Source organism: Nycticebus coucang, chromosome 21 (genome assembly GCF_027406575.1).
Source record: "Nycticebus coucang isolate mNycCou1 chromosome 21, mNycCou1.pri, whole genome shotgun sequence".
NCBI lineage: Eukaryota > Metazoa > Chordata > Mammalia > Primates > Lorisidae > Nycticebus > Nycticebus coucang.
Window position 1 is genome coordinate 14008984 of NC_069800.1, and position 27450 is coordinate 14036433.

At 44.6% G+C, this 27450-nt stretch overlaps 1 protein-coding gene across 6 annotated transcripts in view; it reads left to right on the forward strand.

Annotated features, from left to right (window-relative positions):
• RALGAPA2 (Ral GTPase activating protein catalytic subunit alpha 2) overlaps positions 1 to 27450 on the forward strand; it is a 382487-nt gene that overhangs the window by 12007 nt on the left and 343030 nt on the right. For all 6 annotated transcript variants that reach the window (XM_053574245.1, XM_053574242.1, XM_053574243.1 and 3 more), the window contains exons 2-3: positions 17725 to 17835; positions 24994 to 25046. In XM_053574245.1, the coding sequence (XP_053430220.1) occupies positions 17725 to 17835; positions 24994 to 25046 (164 nt within the window). The remainder of the gene's footprint in view (positions 1 to 17724; positions 17836 to 24993; positions 25047 to 27450) is intronic.

Genomic DNA, 27450 nt, shown 5'->3' on the forward strand with positions numbered 1-27450 from the left:
CAATGGACAAATGAAAGACCAATAGGAATGGCACTCCTCAGTAATTATCTAAGACATATAAACTTAAAGATTAAAATATATTTACCCAGGATGGTGCCTGTGGCTCAAGGAGTAGGGCACCGGCCCCATGTGCTGGAGGTGGCAGGTTCAAACCTGGCCCCGGCCAAAAACTACAACAACAACAACAAAAATATATATTTACCCATTAATAAAGTTAGCTGTTTTTCCCCTAACGATAATAGACCATGTGAGCTAATACACTCTTGATGGAACGGTAATTTGGTATACTCTTTTCTACAAACTAATTTGTTAATACATATCTTTAAAATGTGTGTATCATTTGACACAGTTTCCTCTTGGAGAAAATTAGATGGATATTACTTAAAGCCTATTCTTTTAAATGCTTTGCGGCATTGTTTGCATGTTTAAATTTTTTTTTTTTAATTTGAGGTGAAATCCACATAACATAAAATTGATCATTTTAAGGTGAACGATTCGAGGGCACTTGGGGCATTCACAGTGTTGTGCAGTTGCTACCGTGTCTGGTTCTAGAACATCTTTGTCGTCCCTGGGAAGCCTGTAGCCACTAAACCTTCATTCCTTATTGCCTCCTTCCCTCAGCCCCTGGCCAGCCCCATGTGTGTATGTGTCTAACCAGACTAGGGGTTTTTTGCTTTTCTTAATTATTCTGCTCTACCAGAAGGGCAGTATATAGTGGGTCTGTTTGTACTAGTCAGGACTCTTGTTCATAAGTGGCAGAAACCCAGCTGAAATTAACTTGAGCAAAGGGTATTTAATGACAAACCAGACTCCACAGACTAAGGGGACGTGTGGCGTTAGGGATGCTGTCCACGGGATGTATCCAGGTTCTTACCCGTGCTCAGGTCTCCTCTTCTCTTTTCCCGCCTTCCCCCTTGGTGGAAAATACTCTTCTGTATTTGTTTTTGTTTCCCTGCTCCTTCATTCTCAGGGCAGGTATAAGAGTGCTAGTCCCCAGCACTGCCAGTCCTACCTGTTCTAGCAGCTAGCGTGGCCCCTCCACTAGGTCCAGCCAGTGTCAGAGATCCGCCGTGCCTGGCCCTACTTGGGTTATGTGCCCATTCCTGCACCCATCCCTGGGTGAGGGAGATGAGGTACTATGACTGTCTAGCCTGGATCACTGGTCTTGTTCCTAGAGACCATGTCTCATTTTGGCTCCTGTATTTCTGAGAAAGCAGATCTGGAAAGGCATCCTGGTACATTGCCACACAAAACAGAAGTGCTAGTATCTTTAAGTTCATTGACTTTTGTGCTTATAATCCTAGATCAGTGAGAAAACCTTAGATGACATTCTATAAGTTCTGTTTAAGACTATGGAAGTTGACTGGGCATCGTGGCTCGCACCTGTCATCCTAGAACTTTGGGAGCCTGAGGTAGAAAGATTGTTTGAGCTTAGGAGTTTGAGATCAGCCTGGGCAAGAGCAAGACCCTGTCTCTACCAAAAATAGAAAAATGTGTTAGGGACCTGTAGTCCCAGCTATTTGGGAGGCTGAGTCAAGAGGACTGCATGAGCTCAGGGGTTTGAGGTTGCTGTGAACTAGGCTGACACCATGGCACTCTAGCCTGGGTAACAGGGTGAGACTCTGTCTCCAAAAAAAAAAAAAGAGAAATAAAAAAGGTGATGGGAGTTATAGTTGAGGATTGTTTTTTTAATCTGAGGAAAGTAAAAGGCTGCCCCTTTCACAAATGGGATTGCTTGGGAGTCATTCCACACATAGTCAACTGAGTACTCACTATCACAGATGAACCCCTTGTCCTCTTGGGACTTTGATTTTATTAGGGGAGATAGACAATAAACAAATGACAACTGTATACTGTGATTTCAATGGTAATAGAAGATTGAAGCGTGATAAGGGTGTATTATGCTTGTGCTTTGTTAAACTTGTGGGAGATCTGAGAATAATGCTCCCTTAATAGTGAAGATCTCTCAGATTGAGCGTTTAAGTATAAGGCATTTGTTTAAGCAACCATTTACTAGAGCAAGTGCACTCTGTCAACCCTATCAGCCATTGGTTATAAAAACCAGAAACCCATTGAATTGCCCAGGCCATCTGACGGAATTGCTGAAAGCCTGAGGTTACTCCCTGAACCGTAGATATTGGGATCAAGGAAGGCCTCTACAAAGAGGGGGTTGGACTGAGACCTGAGTTAAGGGAGGGAGCAGCTTTGTGATTATTTTGGGGAATAGTATTCTGAGCAGAGGGAATAATAAATCCAGAGGCTCTCCTGGAAGTGGATGGGGTTGGAGGAGAGGGAGCAGGGAGAGGAGCAGGGGTGGGGGAGGGAAGAGAAGGGTAGATGGGCAGGGCTTGTGGGACTCAGGGAGGATAAGAAGGAGAAGAGCAGAGGAGGGATTGCACTGACCCTTAGGTTTCAGAGGACTCACTGTGGTTCCTGCCTGGAGACTACAGGGTGTCTCAATGGTCACCCCTAAATGTACCTTTATTTACAAAATACACAAAATTTTACAAAATATTTATAAAATATTCTCTACATCTTGGCTACCTCTTTGTAAAATGTTGTAATGAATATTTTGTAAACAGAGGTGTATTTAGCTACAATTTCCCACTTTCTCTGTATCAGGTGACTTCAGGGGTGACCTTTGGGCCACCCTGTAGACTTGCTTGGTAGCCCACCAGAGACTGACTTTCTGACCACAAACTTTCTTTTTAAAGAAAGCTTTCTTTGGTTTACTTTTTAACAGTCAGATCATTTCCCCCCCAAACTGAATAGTGGTTGGAGACAGAAAAGAGAAGAGGGAAGAGAAAGAGAGAAGTGATATTGGAGGAGAGAAGTCGGGAGACGTGGAGGTCGTGGCAGGCACAGGTGTTGAGGGAGATGGAGGACAGACGCAGTCTGTGTCCTTCCTGCTGTGGACGTGCGTGGTGATGAGAAGACGGGACAGAAATACCTGGTGGCCAGTGCGACAGGGAGGTGGAGTGCAGGGGCCATGTCTGGGTCCTACCCGCAGCCTGAGCTTGTAACGATGTGGAGACTGGCTTGCTATTACCCCACACTCCAGTAACAGGCAGACGGCAGACACATTAGCGTATCCTGATGGTGACAAAAAAATGGAGACTTGCCAGTATTTGAAAAACAGTGAGCCCAGAAAAATGTTGATGGGTCAGTACAGTAGTGATTATTTAATATGAATGATTGGAAAAGGCAGCAGACGCTGTAGACTGGCTCCATTCCAGGTGCCAGCTAAGTTAGGACCCTAATTGTCCTTTATGTTTTGTTTGTTTGTTTGTTTTTTAGATAGAGTCTCACTCTGTCACCCTGGGTAGAGTGCTGTGGCATCCTCATAGCTCACAGTAACTTCAAACAGTTGGGCTTAGGAGATCCTCTTGTCTGAGCCTCCCCCCACCCCACCCCCAGTAGCTGGGACTATAGGCACCCACCACAATGCCTGGCTAGTTTTTCTATTTTTTTGTAAAGACAGGGTCTCACTCTTGCTCAGACTGGTCTTGAACCCCTGAGCTCAAGTAATCCATCTGGCTTGGCCTCCCAGACTGTTAGGATTACTGGCATGAGTCACAGGGCCTGGCCTATTGTATGTTTCTTAGTGGGAAGACCTGAAGGAGTCTTGATCTTTGGGTTAGTGTTAGTTGCAAAAACAGGTGATTTTATGAACCAGTGCAGCTAAGTGAGTCTTACGTCTTATTTAGAAAGGTGGCTGTGGTGTTTTCAAAGTGTGACAGCATGAGAAGGGTGGATGTGGGAGGAGGACCTTGTGTGTCCTCCGAGACGTAACATGTTTGAGTGTTACCTCTCTGGCACTTTGACATTGTGCTATTAAGAAGATTCTGTTTTGGTGATTGATAATCACTGCCAGATTCAAGCAGAACAGGGAGAAGTTGACTCATGTGGACTAAGGTCTTAAAAATTAATCTTACCCTGACTGGAAATTTCATCACCTTCTTGTGTTCAAAATGACAGATTGCACTTTTGCTCATTTCTACTCAGTGTAAGCTGTTGAATGGCTAGACAGAGGCGTTTCTTCCTGCCCAATTCTGCTATTTCTCTGAACTTGTCAGTGAATGATACCCAGAGAAACATAAAGACAGCAAACTTCCTCATACAGATAATGGTAAGGTGTTACGTGCAGTGTGTGTTTTATTGCAGAGGTTTAATGATAACATTAGAGGAACTTATCTGCTGTTTGTAGAACATTATAGAATTTGGTAAAGGTGCTATTTTACATATTGTTTAAGTCTTAGGGTTTCATCAAAGTTGAAAGAAAGAACAGTTTGGGGGGTGGGGCCTTGGTGTGTGTCACACTTTATGGGGGCAAGACATGATTGCAAGAGGGACTTGACCTAACAATTGCAATCAGTGTAACCTGGCTTATTGTACCCTCAATGAATCCCCAACAATAAAAAAAAAAAAAAAAAAAGAAAGAACAGTTTGGGAGAAAAGTATGGCCTGGTGCTATGAATGCTGAGTCTTTTGTGGCAGATATTTAGGTTTTGAAAAAATCTCTTTACAAAACACTGGAACTCCCCACCCCACCCCAATATATATATGTATACACACACACATATATGCGTATGTGTGTATGTGTGTATACATATATATATATATAAACTTAATAGCTTTTTTCTGGTTTTTAAATTGTACATGCTCATTATAAAGATCTGAATAATGTGAGCATAGAAAAAATAAGTATCAAGAAGCTCTTCAAATTCTGCTATACTCAGATAACCCTTGTAATTTTGGTAAACTTGCCTTCTGTGCCTGCTCTTGCTCACGTTCACCCCCCACCCCTTCCCTTCTCCTCACTCACACAAGCACAGTTTTACACAGTCATTATATGCTATTTGCTGCTTAAGCCTTGGACATTTTTTGCATTACCAGTAAGTGAAGACTTATGTCATATTAAACGGCTGTAGTGTTTTCTACTGAACTCCTGTGGAAAGTTGTCTACCAGCCATTCTTCAGCTTTGAGGTTCAGACCTTCACATGCTGCTGTGGCTGCAGGCAGCTCCCCCGTGGCCAGAAGGCCTTTGCTTTCTTGTGTAAGGAATACCGCAGAGATGACTGACCGGCAGGACACAAGTATGATGATTTTCTGTGAGTAGACAGCCCCTGGGGAAGCCCACTTCAGTTTTTGTTGAGTTAATTTCACAGAAAAACCATTCTTCTAACCTGTTTAGGGGGGAGGTCATTGAACTTGCAAGCTCTTAATATTCTTTATTATTATTATTATTATTTTATTTTTTTGAGACAGAGTCTCACTTTGTCACCCTTGGTAGAGCGCTGTGATGTCATAGCTCATATCAACCTCAAACTCTCTGGGCTCAAGCAATTCTCCTGCCTCAGCCTCCCAAGTAGCTGGGACAACAGGTGCCCACTACTATGCTTGGCTGTTTTTTTTTTATTTTTAGTAGAGACGAAGTCTCTATCTTGCTCAGGCTAACATTGAACTCCTGAGCTCAGGCGATCCACCCACCTCAGGTTCCAGAGTGCTAGGATTACAGACGTGAGCCACTTTGCCTGGCTCTGATGTCCTTTTTAAATAAGCCTTCTCCTGGGCTCTCTTCTGGATTTAACAACTGCTTAGTTCTATGACTTGTACCATATCTCTTGTGTGTTCTTTTTGTTTTCAAACAAAGCAAAACTTATTTCCAGGCATGCTTCCCTGCACCACCTCCCTCACTTTCTGCTAGTTAGGACTAGATATAATCAGATGAGCAGCGCTGGAGCCTGATTACCTGGGTTGAGTCCTGGCAGGGACCTGCCCTTTCTGACCTTTCTTCCTACTGGTAATAAGGACAGTGCCCACCTCCTCCCGTTGTTGGAGGGGTAATCGAGTCAGTGCATACAGATCTGTTCTGTGGGCTGTTATTATAATGACAGTAGAACCACCTCCCTGCAGTGACCACCTCCTTGAATTGACGTACTTTTCACAGACCGGAGATGAGCCGCAGGTACACAGCAGTACAGCAGCTCTCATTCATCATGCTGACCACTTCTGTATGTTGACCAGTTTGTTGTAGTCCCTCGGGTGGTCAGCTTATAGACAGAGGTTCTATTGTATTCATAGTAATTAATTGACATAAGACATCATTGGATGGCTCTGGACACTCTTGTTATCACTTTCTTACTTCCTTAGTTAGGGGGAACGGAGGGGCAGAGCTACTTTAGCCGTTTTATTTGTGTCTTTGATTTTTTTCTCTCAGGAGTGTTTGACTGTAATATAGGTAGCCTCAATTCAGATCAAGAAAAGCAAGGGTGCGTTGACTTTAAACAGTCTGACGAGGCTGGGCATGGTGACTCACGCCTGTAATCCTAGCCCTTTGGGAGGCCAAGGTGGGAGGATTTGCTTGAGCTCAGGAGTTCGAGACCAGCCTGAGCAAGATGGAGACTCCATCTCTACTAAGAATAGAGAAACTAGATGGGTGTAGTGGAGGGCACCTGTAGTCTCTCAGAGGATCGCTTGAGCCCAAAGAGTTTGAGGTTGCTGTGAAGTGTGATGCCTCCACACTCTATCATGGGTGTCAGAGTGAGACTCTGTGTCTCAAAAAAAAGAAAAATTGATTTCTATAAAAGAGATAAATATATTACAATGTGTATAAACAGCATTTGATTTGAACACTGTATTTTATTTATGAGTATACAGGCAGTCTCTGGTCCCCAAATTACAAACATACGACTTATATACAACTCATACTTACAAATGGAGGCTGTTATAGGTAATAGGTAAATGTACTTGTTCCAACTTACATACAAATTCAACTTAAGAACAAACCTACAGAACCTATCTTGTTCATAACTCAAGGACTGCCTGTAGTATTTTTTAATCATACTGGTAAAAACAAAGTTTTAGAGTCCTACACAAATGTTTTTAGGGCCAGGTATGGGGGCTTGCACCTGTAATTCTAGCACGTTGGAAGGTCAAGGCAGGAGGACTGCTTGAGGTCAGGAGTTTGAGTAGACTGAGTACGGTAGCAAGGCCTCATCTCTCCAAAAATAGAAAAACTAGCCTGGTGTGGTGGCCCACACCTGTGGTACAGCAACTTGGGATGCTGAGGTAGGAGTTTGAGGTTGCAGTTAGCTGTGATAATTGCCACTGCACTCTAGCCTGGGTGAGAGTAAGACCCCGTATTATTAAAAAAATGTTTAAAATGAAAATAGCTCCACTTCTTAAAACTTCAGCATGAGATGTTTATACAGAATTATTGATGTTACACACAGACTGCTAGTCCTGGACAGCATGGCATCACCATCTGTCTGATTTCTCAGAATTTGACTTTCTACATCTGATTTACTTACAGGCATAAGGAAATGAAAACCATGTACCTTTAGGAGACGAAGAGAGATGAGTATGATTTCTGTGATCTTTTCAATTGACGTTAGTGTTTGCTTCCTGTTGCTGTTGTCAGATTTCCCTTCAGCTGTCTGTAAGGTTGTGAGGAGCAGACGCTCAAATGTAAGCAAACAAGGATTTTTTTTTCTCCTATAGAAAGAGGTCTCAAGGCAGTGCAGCCCTGGATTAGCAGAGTCACCAGTTCAGTGACGTTGCCAATCCAGGCTCTTTCTGCTCCTCTGCTTTGCTATCCTTAGTGTGACAGGGTTTGTCTTCAGGGTGATAAAATGTCCACAACCATTGCAAGCATCATCCAGATAAAAAGATATCCTGAGGCAGAAGGAAGGGGGACACTTCTTTTAAAACCAGTTTTCCCCTGATATCTTCATCAGATATCCTCTTGTTTCATGTTGACCAGCTTTGGGTCACAGGCTTGAGCCCCTTGCCACCATAATTGGCTTAGCGGGGCTGGGAATAGCTGGGCTGGGAATAGGCGGGCCTTCCAGAGGAACACAGCTTTCTTTCTTTTTTTTTTTTTTTTGAGACATGGTATCAGTCTGTTACCCTTGGGAGAGTGCCATGGAGTCATGGTAGCAACCTCAACTCCTGGGCTCAGGTGATCCTCCTGCTTCGGCCTCCCGAGTAGATACAGGTGTCTGCTACTATTCCCAGCTAGTTTTTCTATTTTTAGTAGGATGGGATCTTGCTCTTGCTTAACCTGTTGTCAAACTCCTGAGCTCAAGCCATCTTCCCAGGACAGGGTGCTGGGATTATCCGTGCGAGCCATCTGCCTGGCCTAATTTCACCATTCTGTGGGTGGGACCTGACCTTCTCACCTCTAATGAGGCTGTCCCCCACCTACGTCCAGCACCCGCACCCACACCCACACCCACACCCAGACCCAGATCCTAGACCCAGCACATTACTGATGCTCTCCCCACCTATAAGGTCTTGGTTTCATGCAATCCACTCTTGCCACTTGCCATTTCCCGTTTCTTTATCTTTCCTATCCACTCCTGGAACCCTAATTCCAACAGCTCTTCAACCCTCTGCGTCCTTAAATCCAGTGACCCCACCGTCTTGTCACTATCTGATACCCCTCTAGTCCTCACTTCCTTTATTTCCCAGTTTAGTTTCCACAGTTCATCTTTTTAATCAGCCGTTTTATTAACCTTCAGCCCCCAGCATGTTGGGGCCTAAATCCCATATTTTTATTTGCAGAAAATGAAACAAATTCATCTTATAGCTTCACTGGCAGCTGTTTCCTACATATATTACAGCCATGTTGTACACACTAGCTAGACTGTTAAAATTTTTTAAAAATTTTCTCCTAAAAATATACATATATTCAAAATTTATTATAATTATTTATTTCCATAGGTGTTCTCTACAGCATTTTAAACTAAAAAGCAAGACCAGCCTGAAACAGACACTGGTAGTACTCTCCAGCTCCCATAACCTCACCTGCCCCCCTTCAAACAGACCCTGCTCTTTCTAACAAAGCTCGCATTCGTTCAGGGAATCATCCTCCACAAAGCTGTGTGGTGGCTCGCTCCTATCAAGCTAGCACTCTGGGAGGCCTAGGCGGGTGGATTATTGGAGCTCAGGAGTTGGAGACCAGCCTGAGCAAGATGGAGGCCCTGTCTCTACTAAAAACAGAAAAACTAGCCCATTGTTGTGGCAACGTCTGTAGTCCCAGCTACTTGAGAGGCTGAGGCAGGAGGATCACTTGAGCCTAGGAGTTTGAGGTTACTGTGAGCTGTGACACCACAGCACTCTGCCAGGGCAACACAGAGTAAGATTCTGTTTTTTAAAAAAAAGTCTTAACTGTCAGACTGCAGGGAAGCAGTGTGCTCAGGGAACAACCGACAGGTTTCAGGTAGAGCTGAAAGGAAGGCGAGCCTTAGAGATGTGATGGAGGAGAAGGGGTTTGGTGAGCTTTAGTGTATGAGTGGGTGGGAGGGTAGGGTTAGAAGCTGGAGTGTGATTAGGTGATGCCCAGAGCTGTATGTGGGTGACAGAGGTGGGAATCATGGGAAGCTTTGATATCCCAGGAGATGGACGGAAAGCTGATGGGATGTTGCCTGGTGTGTACTTGGTGGGGAGGGGGCTCTGTGCTTACGTCTGACTGTGGCCTCTGTGCACGGCCTGATGGGACGTTGCCTGGTATGTACTTGGTTGGCGTGGGGGGGTCTGTGATCGCGTCTGACTGTGGCCTCTGTGCACGGCCTGATGGGATGTTGCCTGGTATGTACTTGGTGGGGAGGGGGGTCCGTGATCACATCTGACTCCTACCCAATGTGGCCTCTTAGGCGACATGTGATAGCTAGGTAAGGAGGAATGGGGGGTTTGCAAAGAGTGAGGGGAGGGCATCCCATCACTCTGGTAGGGTGTGCTAAGGGAGGGGTGGGATTATCTTGAGTACATTACTTTTGGATGACTTTAGGACTTATTCCACGTCAAATATGTCCTATGATGTTTATGCCTGAAAGTGAATGCAGATTGCAAGTGTGGTTCTTTAGAGAATTTTCCTGAAATTATAAAGTATCCATGATATTAGAAAGATGTAAAGTAGGCTTTGATCTTTTGGTTCATAAAGGCTTACAGAATTTCTGTAAATAAATTTAAACTGAAAAGGATGGAGAGAGATGAAAAGAGGGTTGGGATCAGTGAAGGTGTGGGGAAGGAGGGGGCTGGGGTGGAATTTCTTTTCGATCTGACTCTGAAGCAGGAAACCCAAGGAGGAATTTTCTATTGATGTGTGGGTTTGCGGGACAGAACTCAGATTCAAGGCTAGAGACCAAGGGTCAGATATGGAACAAACTCTTCTGTCTTGACGGTGGGTAAGTCTGCAGGAGGGGTGGATATTCCAGTTCTGACTAAGAGTGGTTTATGTGAATTTTCTTTTATTCTTGAAATTTCTTGTAACATTGTAACATTTGTGGTCCCCACCAATTTTGCTCACTTTAGTTGACTGTCAGAAGGTAATCATGGGGCTGATGATGTTATTTAGTTTTTTTAAGGTGCAATTTTGGTAATATTTACTTACATGATAGTTATGCCTTAAGTTATTAGATTTGTAACAGGCATAAAAATACATGTGTGTGTAAAAAAATATGATGGCAATTCCATGCTGTTTTGTAGAAAATAACTTGTTAAATAGTACAAGATAATATAATTAGATTAATATAAATTCACTTTAAAAATATATGTTGACAAGTTTAAAGGCTTTATGTCAAGTACGAGGTTTCTAGTTTTAGATTTTTTTCTTACATAACATAGACTTTGTAATATGTGGTATTTAACTGTTAGATGCTTTAGTAAGGTGAATATCATTGGTAGTTTAAGGGGTGAGCATACATTGGTGCCATCAATATTTTGGAAATATTAGCATTTACTAGAAATTAATATTAGTTCTAGGGTAGGTCTTTATTGCTCATTCCCTTGTTTTGTCAGTTCGTCATTAGTATCTAGGGAGTAGCCCTGGTGCCTTCTCCTGGTTTGGAGGAATCGTTTCTTGCTCATTGGAGTGAGAGGTGGAAGCTGCCTCGTCTGCCGGCCCCGTCTCTCCCCTGAACCTGAGCTCCTTCCTGCTCTGAGAGCGTCTCACTGGGGCTTCTGGGTGTGACAGAGACTTTTCATCCTTTTGGTGCTTTCTAGGGGTCTCCTGGAACAGGTTTTTGTGAGGCTGTTTTATGACCCTTCTAACTAAAAAGCAGTAGAGTTGCTACTGAAGATTATATGGGGGGAAATACAGAGCTGATCCCAGCAGTTTTGTGGGCATGTTTATTGGTGGTGCTTACTGCTATGTTTGGGACGAGTGACCTTTGCTAGGAGCTCAGTAACCCCAGAACAGCGTAGCGTTTATGTAATGCTGACCAACACGCGGATAAGCACTCTGCCTAGCCTCATCTGACCACTGCAGCAGCTGTGTGATGTGCAAACCATTGTTAACCCGAGTTTTCAGATAAAAATGAGGTACACAGTGTTTTAGTAACTTGTCCAAGGTCCATCCACACTCAGTCTGCTGTGGGGGTTTTTCCCTCAGCCTTTGCTGCTGCTTTTCAGCCAGATGTGGAAAATATGTGTCAACAAGAGGTTTAGCTGAGCAAAGGGGTAGGAGAGAGTGAGTTTCATGTGATATATGGAAGATTATCTTTGAGATTTAATGGGAAAATAATAGAAACAATTTACTGTCTGTTGGCGGTGAAGTAGAAAGGGAAATTAAAAGACATTTTTTTAAAAATTCAGAAAATGACCCCAGCTCTTCAGGGGGACCAGCCATTGGCCTTTCTAGGGTTAATGTGGGTGTACTTCCTCGAGTCTTGTGGTAATAACGAGGAAGTGCGCTAGCTTCCCTAGTGCTAAGAACCATCTGGCCGAGGTTTCCAGCCTGGGCTGTGTGGTGCTTCCTGCCCGGTCCTCTCTCGCTCTTCCCTGTTGGCCCCGCAGGGCTGGGGGGAGGTTCCATGAACGGCTGCTTCTGCGTCCTCCTCACCTTTCTGTTTCTCTCCAGGTCTTTTCCTCTGGCTCCCCTGCTCATCCTCAAGGCATGAAGTATTCTTTTTCCATTCCTGACTGAGTTCTAGTTTTGATTTTTTTCCCATTTGTCCCTGAGCCTTTGTGCCACTCAGGCTTGGGGTCAGCAGACCGGAGCAGGAGTTCCGCTGACTCCACCTGGCTGTTACCCTGGGCAGGTCACGAGAGATCCTGACTCCCAGGTGGTTTCCTTTGACCACATCCACCCATCTACTTCATAGGGTTGTGGTGAGGGTCAGATACAATAAATTTATGAACTTTAAACCACAAAGCATGACATAAATATGTGGTGGTGTAATATTCTCACCTCCATATGTGGCCCTGTCCACGTCTGGGAATGGACGCCTAGCTTGGGCCTCCCCCATGGCGCCCGTTCTGTCACGGGCTTGTTCACACCTGTGCACCCCAAGGGCCTCAGGTCTCGTTCTCTCTGAATTTCTTAGAACACAGCATGGCACTAGCTGCTGTGGGCAGGGGTTATTAAATGTTTGAATGAATGAATGGGTCAAGAATGTATCTTTAAAGCAGCGGTTCTCAACCTGTGGGTTGCCACCCCTTTGGGGGTCGAATGACCCTTTCATAGGGGTCACCTAAGACCATCGAAAACATATTTCTGATGGTCTTAAGAACCGAGACCCCGCTCCCCTATCCTCTGTAGGCGGGTCCCCCCACATGCAGATACGCCCACATACGAGTACTCGGCATGATGACATCCTGGAGCCAACCCCATCACATACAGTCTGTGCAAGTAAATGTGATAGGATTGGCGCCATACTGTACTTATGTGGACCAATCACGTGTAGAGAGCAGCTGCTGTGTTGAAAGCAGCTACTCTGTTAAAAGCGGCTACTGTGTTGAAAACAGCAGTATTAGAGGTAAATGACACTTATGAATTATAATTACTGGGTAAATGTAAAATCATGTACTGTAAAATCATCGACTATGACAAAAAAAAAAAAAGAAAAAGAATATTCCTACGATGGGAACTTAACCTGGATGCTGATCGGTCTTTTTATGTTCAGCTGTGGTTGATGTGAGTACTGCCTCCTTGTAATGGTAACAGGTATGTCAAAACAACACAGAGAGAATGGTAAATCATGGGAAACTTTAATGAACTGTATCGACTGAACTGCGCCATGTGTTATCTTTTGTATTATTAAAGCTATTGCTATATATTATTTTCATTAGCAAACCAGAAAAGAACGTTAAGAAAAGAAAATATAGTGAGGATTTTTAACAGTATGGTTTTACCTCAATAATTACAGCAGGAATTGAGAAACCGCAATGTGTTATTTGTTGTAAAGTTCTATTAGCCAAATCTATGAAGCCGAACAAACAAAAGTGCCGTTTTGATGGCAAGCATCCGAGCTTTGCGGGCAAGGATACCAACTATTTTAGAAGCAGCGCTGATGGCCTCTAGAAAGCCAGACTCGACACTGTGGCAAGGACCACAAACAAAACGTAGCAGCTGTGAAGCTTCCTTTGGTGGCCCTCAGAATCGCCAGAGCTATGAAACCTCACACCACTGCTGAGGATTTACTGTTGCCAGCGGCCAAAGACATTGTTCGAGTTAGGATGGGAGATGAATTGGTTACGAAATTGAGTGCAAATTCCTTGTCTGACGACAGTGTCCACAGAAGAATAGACGACACGTCTGCTGATATCCTTGATCAGGTAATCCAGGAAATTAAATCTGCTCCACTTCCAGCATTTAGTATCCAGCTAGACAAATCTACAGACATTGCAAACTGTTCACAGTTACTGGTTTATGAGAGATATGTTAATGATGGAGACTTTAAAGATGAGTTTCTTTTTTGCAAACCTCTTGAATCGACAGCTACTGCACGTGATGTATTTGACACAGTTGGTTCATTTCTGAAAGAGCAGAAGATCTCTTGGGAAAAGGTTTGTGTTGTTTGCACAGATGGTGCTCCAGCTATGCTAGGATGTCAATCCGGATTTCAGTGTTTGGTACTGAATGAGTCACCAAAAGTCATCAGAACTCACTGTATGATTTGTTGGCAAATATTAGCAATGAAGACACTGCCACAGGAGTTACAAGAAGTAATGAAAAGCGTCATAAGTTCTGTCAGTTTTGTAAAGACGAGCACAGTCGGCTGTTTTTGCAACTGTGCGATGAGTTGGATGTGCTGAATAATGCTCTGCTATTTCACATTGAAGTGAGACGGTCGTTGAGGGGAAAGTTTTAAAATGTGTTTTTGAGCTTTGTGATGAACTCAAAACGTTTTTTACTCAGAAAGCAAGACCACAGTTTGAAGCGCTTTTCAGCAGTAAGAGTGAACTGCAGAAAATAGCTTACTTGGTTGACATCTTTGCCATCTTGAATGAGTCCTTGAATGTGCCGTCGCTGCAAGGACCAAACGTAACATGCCTTGATTTGTCTGAAAAGATCCGATCATTCCAAATGAAACTTGAGCTTTGGCAAAAAAATTGGATGAAAATAAAATTTACATGTTGTTTACCTTATCTGCTTTCTTTGAGGAACATGATATTGAACCAGACAAAATGATTACGATAATTTCATAAAAGTACACTTGCACATGCTTGCAGACGAAATTTCATTGTACTTTTCAAATCAGCGGTTCTCAACCCATGGGTTGTGGCATTAAGAAGGTTGAGAACTGCTGCTTCACTGTGTTCCTTTTAACAGGATCGCCTTCCCTAAGGTCTGTGCTTATTTTATAAATATTATTCTGATGAGTTTTTTTTAGAGAAAGGACAGATCAAGAAGTAATTCTAGATTTTGAATTAGAGATACAAAATATTTGATATTGATTCTTTGCTTATTCATTTAACAAGTATGCGTTGAGCACCTTCTATGTACCAAGCTCTGTTCCTGGGGCAGGCGCGTAACAATGAACCAAGCAGGTGGGAGTCCTGCCCTCATGCAGCTTCCATGCTAGGGGGCCAGACAGTGAAGTAAACACACGAATAGGTAATTTCCACTGGTCTTAAGTGCTGTAGGGGGAGCAATGGGAAGAGAACTCCCAGACCGATGAGGAGTCCTCAGTGCGTGTAAATAAAACTTAGTATCTCATGGTCTCACTGGACGCCTCTAGCTGTCTTGTCAGTGGGTACTCCAGGCTCAGCATCATCTGTGCCTGGTCCACCAGGAAGATGTCAGACCGCGGGTGGCAGACAGCGGCTGTGTCTTGGACTCTCTGCCTCTCAGAGTGTCTCAGCGCCCTTCACCCTTGGTGAGGGTTCCTTTTGTTCAGGTCTCTGATATTTGAGTATCTCTGAGGGGCCGACAGAGGGGGAGATGGGGGAGCTGTTGACTGTCCGTCATTTTCTGTGCCATCTTGTGCATCAGCGCTCCACACCCTCCCTGCTAAGGAAATCGCTGGCTCGTTTTTCTCATTCTGTTTCTGAGGCCGGGGTGGAGGTGGGGGGAGGCGGGGAAGTGCAAAGAGGGGCGGATGGGGGCCCTTGTGGGGTTCTTTGAGTAGATAATATGTGATCCTGGTTCCCAACCAGCTGTATAAAGATTGGGCAGTGGGGGCAGCATCCCCGAGAGTTCCCAAGTGGAGGATGAGTTTGGGAAGTTTGGGGAATGGAAGGAAAGCCCAGCGGCTGAGTGGATGGTGTGCAGTGGAGAGCAGTGTGCAGTGAGGTCGGTGTTGGATGGGGAATCACACGGGGCCTTGTCGGCCATGGTAAAGAGTTCATGGCTTATTTTACGTACTACTGGAGGCTGAGGGAAGGTTTTGAGCAGAGGAGTGATCTGATTTGGTTGACGTTATTACATTTTCGTGCTGGCTGCTATGGAGGAAGAGTGGAAACATGGAGCCTAGCACTGGGCAGAGGCCACAGCGTCTGACACGCACCAGGCAGGGCTGGTGAGTGACCTGCCTGAGACGGGCAGGGAAGAAGCGAACCTGGGACACCTCGGCTTTGCTTGAGCAGTGGGGTGGACAATTTTTTTTTTTTTTTTTTTGTAGAGACAGAGTCTCACTGTACCGCCCTCCGGTAGAGTGCCATGACGTCACACAGCTCACAGCAACCTCTAACTCTTGGGCTTACGCGATTCTTTTGCCTCAGCCTTCAGAGCAGCTGGGACTACAGGTGCCCGCCACAACGCCCGGCTGTTTTTTTTGCTGCAGTTTGGCCAGGGCTGGGTTTGAACCCGCCACCCTCGGCATATGGGGCCGGTGCCCTACTCACTGAGCCACAGGTGCTGCCCTGGACGATGGTTTAAACATATGGAGATGTTAAAGCCTGTGGGAAGGACAGGGTCTGAGGGGAGATCTTCCCTTTGTACGTGTTTTATTTGGAAGGCCTTTTGGACCCCAGCGTGGAGGAGTCTGACTGGCAGCTGACTGTGAGTGTGGAGCCTGCAGGGCAGATGCCAGGGCTGCAGTCAGAAGTTAGGAGTCCGAGTAGAGGAGGAAATTTCTCTCTTATCTTTCCTGTAGGTTTATAGGTTGTAGTCTTCCTTTTATCAGTGTAGGCTATAGGCTGTTCTTTTTTCAATTCATTTAAGAAAACACTGACCTAGATACTGTGTTAGTTGCAGGGGACATAATGATGTGTGAGATAGGCTGTGGGCTCCCTGAAGGTAGGGATTTATCTAACAGAGAAGACAGATCATTCAGTCCAAATTAAGTCAGAAATTCAGTTGAGATTCTGTGAGAATTAAGTGAAGTGTGACATATTCTGTGACAGGTGAAGCATGGGGTGGGTGGGGGTGTTACAGCTGACCAGTGAGTGGTGAGTGGGTGGGAGCTGTCCGAGTGAAGCGTGCCTGGGGTGGAGGGCATGTTAGTGGCAGAGTGGCTAGCAGTTTGCATTGGAGTTAGAATGTACACAACTCTTCCTAGGTACTGGCAAATTCTTGGCAAAATTGTGTAGGTCCTAAGCATGATCATATTCATGTGGGTGGATGATACTCTTAGCTGCTCTTTACACAGCTAAATATGTTAGTTATTAGGATTACAGGTGCGAGCCACCACACCTGGCCTTCCTTGTGGAATTGTAAGGAAGCCGTTTATTTATAATTTTCCTCAGGTTACTGATATATTCTCCCACGTCATGTCCCCTGCTAACCACTCCTGGGTCGGGACCCTCAATGGCACAGCCTTTCTTGCTGAGGAAAATGCACACGGATGGATGTCTGCTTTGCTGCTCAGTCCCAAAGGGAGTTCTGGTGGGGCTACACTACCCGCCTGTCTATCTGCAGTCCCTGGTTTTAGCAAAGTTCCTAAAACAGGGACAACTTTAGGAGCACAGGGCAGGCCCTACAGTGTGCACACAGGAAAGGGGGACAGGTCATCGAGAGGCTAGAGGGCAGGTGACATATGTGGGCCCAGATGAAGTGGACAGGTGGAATTAGGGGAGAGAACAGCTAGTTCACCTGAGCTGGCTTTTCTTTTCATGTCCAGAGAGTGATGTTGGTGGGGAGGGAGGAGGATTGATCCACGTGGAACCTGCGCCTGCTAGGCTGTTCTTCAGAGGCACAAACCCTTTTCTCTTTGTGGCTTGTGTCAAAGGTGCCTTTTCCATGGACCTCCACGTCCTTATTCCCTAACAAGTCATATTGTTAGACCTCAGACCCGTCTCCTCCTTACCGCCAGCTGTATAGCTGGTGGGTCAGTGTGGTACTCCATCAACTCTGACCTTGAACTGGCCCCTCCACGGTGGTGCCCCAGACGCACTTCACAGCGTATCTAGATGGAGAGTAAACCAGTGGGGACAGAGTTCCGTTTTGTCTTATGTAAGGGATACAGCTAATTTTACTTTCCTTCATTTCTGTAAAGTTGGTTTCTGAGTTCTGATGTGTGAATGTATTGTCATAAACGTAAACTTTTTCTTTTCAGATAACGTGGATGTGAGTGATCTGAAGCAGTTTTTTGAGGCCAACTATTCTCAGATATATTTCATCTTCTATGAAAGTTTTATAACACTGGAAAATAGTTTGAAATTAAAAGGTAAGCATTTCTACAAAGTTTTTTAAAAACATTTGAGTATTTTCGTTGTGGCGAGCGCCTGTAGTCCCAGCTACTCGGGAGGCTGAGGCAAGAGAATTGCTTAAGCCCAGGAGTTGGAGGTTGCTGTGAGCTGTGTGAGGCCACGGCACTCTACCGAGGGCCAAAAAGTGAGACTCTGTCTCTACAAAAAAAAAAAAAAAAAAAAATAGAAGAAGAGAAAACAAAACAAAACATTTGAGTATTTTTACAAATTTCTGTGTCATCATGAGCCACAAATCACACATTGTCAAGCTCTCCTTCTTCCCAAGCTGTCTGCAGAGCTGTGAGAACACGGGCTGGTATCTGTGTTTCCCTTGAGCTTTTGCTTTTACAGGTGTTCATTGAACAAGAAGTGGCTAACAGAGATGGGTTCCAAAGGAATAATTTATTTAGAAAGAAACATACATAGTATTTTAAAAATGCAGATTCCGTTAAAGGGTTTGAAATGAAAACTGAAGTGTCTGTTTTGCCTGGATCCTTAGTCCTGCTCTGCAGAGGCAACACTATTGAAGATACCCTGTCTATCTTTCTATATATACTATTAAGGGATTATGGTTATGCCCATATATAAAATATTTTTTGGACTCAAACCAGAAAGGTCACACTGCGCATTCTGCTCTGTATTTAGGGGGCAGGGTAGTGCAGCCTTAGGAGCCAGCTGGGTTTGGATGCCGGCCCTGCCCTTCTCACTATTTCTCCTTGGGCAAGTTAACCTCTGAGTCAGCTTCCTCCTGTCACCATTGAACAGGTAGAGAGGTATCCTAGGACTTTTGGACAGAGTTTGGCACATAGCACATGGCCAGTGGCTATTAGCTGCTGCTGTTGTCTTTTGTCTACACACAGTCTGTCTGTGGACTGGTCTGGGATAAGCCATATGCAAAGTAACTGTTAAACAAGTTAGAAAATCATTTGTGCTGTAAGAGTGACAGAGATTGGGTGGCACCTGTGCTCAGTGGGTAGGGTGCTGGCCCCATATACGGAGGGTGGTAGGTCCGAACCTGGCCCTGGCCAAACTGCAACAACAAAAAAAATAGCTGAGCGTTGTGGTGGGCACCTGTACTCCCAGCTACTTGGGAGGCTGAGGCAAGAGAATCACCTAAACCCAAGAGCTGGAGGTTGCTGTGAGCTGTGACGCCACAGCACTCTACCAAGGGCGATAAAGTGAGACTGTCTTAAAAAAAAAAAAAAAAAAAAAGACAGAGGCACAGTTCTGTGGCTGTTGGAAAGAGGGCTGACTTCCTGCTGAGCCTGTTGGTGAGGCTCTGGGTGAAGAGGCAGCTAGGGGAAGAGATAGACACGGAAGAAGATTTCAAGTGGAAGAGAAGAGCAGGTGAAGGGGGGAAGATGTTATAGGCAGAGTTCGTTCTAACAGCACATACAAGGTATGCATTCCTTTATCTTGCAGCATGAAGTATGTAAAGAGATTTGTAGGAAATCAGGTTATGCTTACAAGGAGCTTTGAATTCCAGGCTAAGGAGTTTGGACTTTGTTCTTCATGGGGTTAGAGCTCTTAAAAATATTTGCTACTAACACAGATGTCTTGGGCGGGGCGCGGTTGCTCATGCCTGTAATCCTAGCCTTCTGGGAGGCCGAGGCAGGTGGATTGGTTGAGCTCAGCAGTTTGAGCCCAGCCTGAGCAAGAGTGAGACCCTATTTCTACTAAAAGTAGAAAAATTAGCCAGGTTCCTGTGGCAGCTACTTGGGAGGCTGAGGCAGGAGGATCACTGGAACCCAGGAGTTTGAGGTTGCTGTGAGCTATAATGATGGGACAGCACTGTAGCCTGGACAACAAAGTGACACTCTGTCTCCAAAAAACAAAAAGACAAATGTCTTCAAAAGTGGTAAGTAAACTAGAGGTGGGAAAACCAATGAGAAGGCTGGTGGTGTCATCTGCATGGGAGCTGGTGACCCCTGACCCAGGGAAAAGAAAGTATTGTGTCTTACTGGGTCCATTGTCCCAAGATATTTGGATGTTAGAGAAAGGGAAAATCACAGATGCCCTCCTCATGCTGAGTCTGATTTGTGAGGTGCTGTCACAGCAGTGGGAACCCTGGAGGGAGCCAGGCTGGGGAGGTGGAGGCCCGTCTTTGGGCAGTCTGTGCTTGAGGTTCCTGTGGGACGTGCAGTGTAGGTACTGGCTGGGCAGTAAAACTATAGAGGACTTGATTCTGGGGAAGAGCAATGAAATCACACTGTTGCCAAAGGAGAAAGTATATTTAGAGAAAAACAGAGACAGTCAGAACTTTGGGGTAATTCCTTCTTTTATTGGCCAGATAAATTTGGTGTTTTGAGAGGGGTGCTGGGAAAGGGACTTGGCACTGAGGCCCAGGGGAAGCAGAGTTGAAGGCGTGGAAGATCAGCACTGCCTGATGGTGCAGAGGGGTGAGCGCAGCGGAGCTGGGCAGGGATAGTCCATCCCATCCCCGAGGTGCTCAGTGACACCTGAGGGAAAAGTTCTAGGGGAGCAGCAGGTCAGGAGGGAGGCAGATTGACACGGAGTAACAGCTGGTGGGCTGGTGAGGGCGACCTGTGAGAATCCCCTTTAGAAAGCTTCACATGAAGACAGATCATATCTCAGGCTGGTCATGGGAAAGTTTTTAAGGGTGCACCTGCCTATTCACAGGCTGAGGAGAGGGTCAGCTGTGGGGGTGGGGGTGGGGGTGGGGGTAATCGATGGTGCAGGATTTGGGGGAAGTGAATTGGAATAGGGTCAAGAGAAAAAGGGACAAGGAGAGGAGTGTCCAGGTGGTCCTGTATGTAAGGAAGAAGGATGAGAGGGTGAGTAGCGAGGACATGTTGGGGTAAAGAGGAGAAACTGGGGACCTCCTATTGCATGTCCGGATTCCTCCTGTGACAGAGGCACCTGTCCAGCAGGGAGTGGTTTCTGATGGATACAGGTGGCTCAGAGTCTCACTGAGTGCTTCAGCCTCTCAGCCCAGCAAGCCCTGGTTGGGTGTGTGCCCGGGTGCCAACGCGTTCTTATCTTGGGGTTGCCCAGTTGTCCCCCTTGTGATCTGTAAACTGATATAAATCACAAACCTAATTTTTTTATTGCTAAATTGGTAGGTGTTACAAATATGAAACCATCTGATTTGCATTTTGCTTTCTACCTTGCTCCACTTTATTTTCTTTCACAGGTGTATGGAAGAGAAAAATTTCATATTGTATGCAAAGTAGCAAAGAAAAATAATTAAAACCCTAGATTAAAAAAAAAAAGTTCTAAACCCTGCCAGCTAAAAAGTTGTTTGTAAAGCGTTTCCCCTTTCTTCCTCTTCTCCTTCCTACTTTTCTTCTCTCCCTACTTATTTCTTTTCCTCTTTCTTCCCTTCACCCTTTTAGAAAAATAGCTGTTCAAGACTGAATCAGTTTATGCTGAGACCAATTCATCATAACAAACCATCCCCAAACCGAATGCCTTGAAACACCAGCCATGTAGCTTATGATTCTCTGGGTCAGCGGGGCAGTTCTGATTTAGGCTGGCTTCTGCCTCTGAGGTCAGCTGGTGGTCTTTTTTTTTATTATTATTAAATCATTGCTGTGTACATTAATGCAGTCATGGGGTACAATGTGCTGGTTTTCTATACAATTTGAAATATTTTCATCACACTGGTTAACATAGACTTCCTGGCATTTTTTTAGTTATTATGTTAAGATATTTATATTCTACATTTAGTAAGGGTATATTCTACATGTACCCTTGTAAGAGGCACCGTAGATATGGTGAGGCTGGTGGTTTGTTTTTTTTTTTTTGTAGAGACAGAGTCTCACTTTATGGCCCTCGGTAGAGTGCTATGGCCTCACACAGCTCACAGCAACCTCCAACTCCTGGGCTTAAGCGATTCTCTTGCCTCAGCCTCCCAAGTAGCTGGGACTATAGGCGCCCGCCACAACGCCCGGCTATTTTTTGGTTGCAGTTTGGCCGGGGCCGGGTTTGAACCCGCCACCCTCGGTATATGGGGCCGGCGCCCTACTTGCTGAGCCACAGGCGCCGCCCCACATATAAAACTTTTTATAAATTTACCTTTGCAAATATTATCCCTTACATAGACCATTTTCGACATACTGAAGCCCAATGTTTGTCTGAAATTTTCCTTCTGACCATGACTTTTTTTAGGACAAACCTTGTTATATTAGGTTTTGTCCTACACAAAATCATACTCTTTCCTTTTTGTGTTCCTTACCACCCATGTTTCTTCATATTCATGAGTTTCTTCACATCTCTGTCCTACATCCTGGTTCCTTCTTACTCTTAAGTTTTTATCTATTTTGAATGAAAATGCGACCCCAGTTAAGTCTTTTCTATTTAAAGCCCTGGGAAGGAGGCCTGTGTCTTCACCTTCCAGGGTTCATTGCTTTGCTCCAGACAGGTGGTGAGGTCTTGCTTAGAGACTGCAAGCCCAAGGAAGACCAGGTGTCTGTAGGTCTCTAACATGACATCCCGATACAAATTCTGCTGAGCAGGCCCCAGGCAGGCCCACTCAGCCATAGGGAGTTCTATGCACACATCTCTGAATGTCAACAGTTCCATTTCCCAGCTTCTGGGGTATCCCGGTGTCCTCTACAAATGTCCCAGTACCTGCAAGTCACAGGAGGGCAGAGGCTGCAGCATAGATGCCTAGGTCCTCCTGAAGATACAGCAGTGAAGAGGGAACTCCCAGCTGGTGGTCTTGATGGTATCATGCAGGTATCTTGGGGTTGGCCGGCTGTTGACCAGGACACCTTGGTTCTCCTCCGTGTGGCTTCAAGTGCATATGTTTTTTTTTTTTTTTTTTTTTTGAGATAGAGTCTCATTATGTCACCCTCGGTAGGGTGCTCTAGCATCACAGCTCACAGCAACCTCAAACTCTTGGGCTCAAGTGATTCTCTTGCCTCAGCCTCCCAAGTAGCTGGCCACAGTGCCCAGCTATTTTTTTGTTGCAGTTGTTATTGTTGTTTAGCTGGCCCAGGCCAGGTTTGAACCTGCCACCCTCGGTGTATGTGGCCGGTGCCGTAACCACCCTGCTATGGATACCGAGCCTGCATATGTGTTTTTAAGTGTGTGCCGGCCTCACATTTGCTAAACTAGCCAGAACAAGTCACAGGACATCCCAGATTCAAGGAACAGAGAGAAATAGATATCTTTATGGGAAGGAAAATCGCTGGCCATTTTTTGCAATCTGTTGCAGACCATAATGAGTAACCAATAAAAAGAGTGAGATTTGTTTTGTTTTTAGTATACTTTATATTTGATTGGAATGCAGGGAAGAAAGTATACCCTGAAAAAGGGAATTTGAAAAAATGTTTCCTAGGAAGAGTGAAATCTTGTGTTAACTTTGGCCTTCCAGTTATTCAGGTCAAAACTGTGGCTTTATCTTCAAAATAAAAAAGAGGCTGGAATCATTATCTTCTTTTTGTTGCCTAAACTGATGCTGAGCCCCTGTTGGCTTCTGTAGTCCTTACCTGGACAGCAGTAGCCTTAGATGCGTCCCCCCCCACATTTGTGCCTGCCAGCTGGAGCCATGCTTTAGAAATGGAGATGGACACAATTATGAGAGGGACTTTACCTAACAAATGCACTCAGTGTACCCTCAATGCATCCCCTACAATAAAAATTAAAAAAATGTGAGTCCAATCTTGATTATCTGCTGCTGTAAACCCTCAAGTGGCTCCTCCCTCTGAATCCTGGCAGTGCCCTCAGGCTCTGCCTCTCTGGCCTCTCTCCTCCCACCCTCCCCTTATTTGCACCGGCCTCAAGGGCCTCTGTCTATTCCCTGACCCTGCTGAGCACGCTTGGCTGCGGGGGCTTCGCACTGTTCAATTCCTCTGTCTGGAACAGGGCTCCTCCAAGTTTCCATATGGCTTGTTTCTGTACCCCCAAGTTTCCATATGGCTTGTTTCTGTACCCCGAGTTTCCATATGGCTGTTTCTGTACCCCCAAGTTTCCATATTTGAGCTTTGCTCAGATGTTACCTTATCAGCAGGGTCTTTGAGGACTTCCTCAGTCACAGTTGCCTGCCACCCTTTTTGGCTTCCCCATCTGCCTTCCTTCTCATTTTTGTCGATTATTCGTTTATAGAATCCCACGTCCTGCCAGAATGTGAACTTCCTCAGGGCAGGGATTTTGTCTGTTGTGTTCTCTTCTGTATCCTCATGGCCTGGAATAGTCCTGGACATATAGACGTTCTATTTAGGACTTTGTAATGAGTGAATAGTATCTACAGAGCTGTGGGGGTTCAGTCAGGTCAGGGGTCCACCATTTATAGCTTGTTGCCTGTTTTTTAAAACAAAGTTTTACTGGACACAACCATACCCATTCATTTATGTGTTGTCTGTGGCTGCTTTTGCAGTGTGACAGCAGGGCTGGGTGGTTGCAAGAGAGGCCTGCATAGCTTAGAATATTTACTAGATGGGCTTGGCACCTGTAGCTCAGTGGTTACGGCACCGGCCACATGCACTGGGTCTGCTAAACAACAATAACAACAACAACAACAACAACAACAACAAATAGCCAGGCATTGTGGCAGGCGCCTGTAGTCCCAGCTAATTGGGAGGCTGAGGTAAGAGAATAGCTTTAGCCCTAGAGTTTGAGGTTGCTGTGAGCTGTGATTCCATAGCACTCTACTGAGGACAACATTGTGAGACTGTTTAAAAAAAAAAGAATATTTACTATGTGGCTCTTTACTGAACAAGCACTGATTCCTAAATTAGATGATGTGTGCCCAGCACTTAGCACAACGCCGGGTAAATAGAGGGGAGAGTAAATGGTGCCCGCTGCCGGTGTTGCAGTTTTCATCATTGTTACTATCGAGAGGACAGTGTGTAACGCGTAAAGAGCGACATTGCTTTTCAGTTATTATCTGCTCTGTGACTTTTTAAGTTACCAAACTGGAACTTTTTCTTTGTTTTTGCTGTGCACTCTGCCATCATTTGAGCTGATAAGTAACTCTGGTAGAGCCGCCTGGGTCAGTTACCCATCTGTAATCCTAATTCATGCTCCACACTGCCTTTGTGCTATTTTTTAAATAAATGAATGCATGTTGAAGCTTAAATGTTTTAAGCTATCCTTAAATGTAATTTGTAATATCCTAAAACTTAAACGTTGCGATAACTCATTGTTTCTTTTCTTTTTTAATATTCCAGGGAATAATAAGTCACAAAGGGAGGAGCTGGACTCTATCCTGTTTCTTTTTGAAGTAAGTTTTGGCTAATTTATTTAGCTTTACCATTCTTTTTGAAAATAAGGTATTTTGGATGTCGCTTTTACTTAAAGACTGATAAAAATGGGCATGTATTAATATTGATGGACATGTATTAATATTTGCTTCATTCTTTGCTTCCTTCCTTCCTTCTTTCCAGTTTTGCAAATAATCCTTCAAAGAATTTTCCTGTGGTTTTTTTTTTTTTTTTTTTCACTTGTGTGAGAATTTTTCCTCTTTGGGCATCTATATGTGAAATTATTAGTTATAAGAGCATGCACATTAAAAAAACTAATAGATTTTGCTAAGTTGTTCTACAAAAGTGTCATACAAACTTAAACGTAAGTCTTATACCTTAACTAACATTGGAGATGATTTGTCTTTTTTTTTTTTTTTAGAGATAGAGTTTCATTTTGTCACCCTTGTTAGAGTGCTGTGCTGTCACAACTCACAGAAACCTCCAGCTCTTGGGCTTAGGTGATTCTCTTGCCTCAACCTCCCAAGTAGCTAGGACTACAGGTGCCTGCCACAACACCAGGCTATTTTTTTGTTGCAGTTTGGCCAGGGCTGGGTTTGAACCCGCCACCCTCGGTATATGGGGCCGGTGCCCTACTCACTGAGCCATAGGCGCTGCCTGATTTGTTTTTTTAATATATATAAATCTGACATGCAGAAGCTCATAGTTTTTAATAATATAAAGTGTTTCAAAAGTTACACAGGGAAAGTGGGAGATTGTAGCTACGTGTACTTTTATTTACAAAATATTCATCACACGCACACACACACACAGTCTTACGTTCCACGCCATGGTGAACATGGTCCAAGATATCTGTTATTACATGAGTTTAATTTTTCCCATATATGGAGACTTTTAGAACACAGTATTTTTCTCACTACTGGTGAGGTTCTGATCTTTTTATGTGTTGATCATATATTCTCTTCAAAATTGAATGTTTGGGTGTGGTGTTTGATTTATTAAAGACTTTCTTTGTCCAAATGTATTAGGCAAACAGCCAGATTACAGATTCCTGAATAACTGTACTAAGAACTGAAAGTTCTTAGTTCTGAAAGTTAATTATTGATTTCCTAGAATGTATTCATGGTTTGAAGAGGCGTGTGCTTAGATGGATGTGGGAAGACAGGCCTGATGTGCACAGCTGCAGAGCTGGCTGGGGCAGCCCCTCTGGGTGTGTGATGAGGGCTTTCTGGGCTTATGGAATAAAGGAAGACATGGGGAACCGCCAGGCTGAACGTGGCTCGTGGCTGGTGCTTAGTGGCTGTGGTTCCCTTTTCTCTCCTTTGAGGGCCGCACTCTTCCCCAGAGTAGCAGACATGGATTTGTGGCGTATTTGTGGTGGACATTGTGCTTCCTGCGGTGCTGGCCTGGGAGTGAAACCTCTGGGGAGGGCCTGTTTTTTATGGGAGCTTTAATGAAGTCTGTCACTTAGTGTATCTGCTGACCATTGTTTGTTTGAATTCGTCCATTAGCTTACTTGATGCATTTACTAAAGACTCTAGAACGTCTGCAAGAAGCGTGACACTGGAGCTTATGTTCTTGACCCCCCACCCCCATTTTAGGAACTAGAGCCCACTTTGGCGCTCCTCCCCGACACCGACCTCTCTGACCCCTTCAGGCAGTCACGGCCCTGCATTTTGTCCGTCTCATTCTTTTAAAAAAATGATTTTACCACATGCATTTGTATCAGTAAATGCTCTCATACAGTACGTACTCATCTGTGACTTGCTTTTTCACGCTCAACATTAGCTCACATTTGTTCATGTTTTTTTTTTTTTTGCAGTTTTTGCCGGGGCTGGGTTTGAACCCGCTACCTCTGGTGTATGGGGCTGGCGCCCTACTCCTTGAGCCACAGGTGCTGCCCGTTGTTCATGTTTTTGAATTTAGCTCTAGTTCCTTTGTTCCCACTACTGGATTAAGTGAATAGATATGATTCATTTAATTCTTAGGTTTTGTCTGGAGGTTTTTTTTTGTTTTCTTGGCAGATAGATTGTGAATGGACAGATTTTGTCTGTTTTCCTTGTGTGACTTCACTGGCTCAGCCCTAGTAAATAGAAGTGATAAAAAGGCTGTCATCTGACTTCTGATCTAAATAGAGTTTGTTAATATTTCAAAATTAAGAATAATGCTTTCTGGAGCTGCATACAGAGGCTCGGGCCTGTAATCCCAGCTCTTTTGGAGGCCAAGGTGGGAGGATAACTTGAGGCCAGGAATTCAAGACCTGCCTGGGCAGCATAGTGAGACCCCATTTCTAAAAAAAAAAAAAGAGAGAATTTTAAAAATTAGTGGGGCATCACGGCAGTCTCAGCTCCTCAGGAGGCCAAGGCCGTAGAGTCACTTGAGCCAGGAGTTCGATGATTCTTCTTGAGTATTAATGTGGTGAAT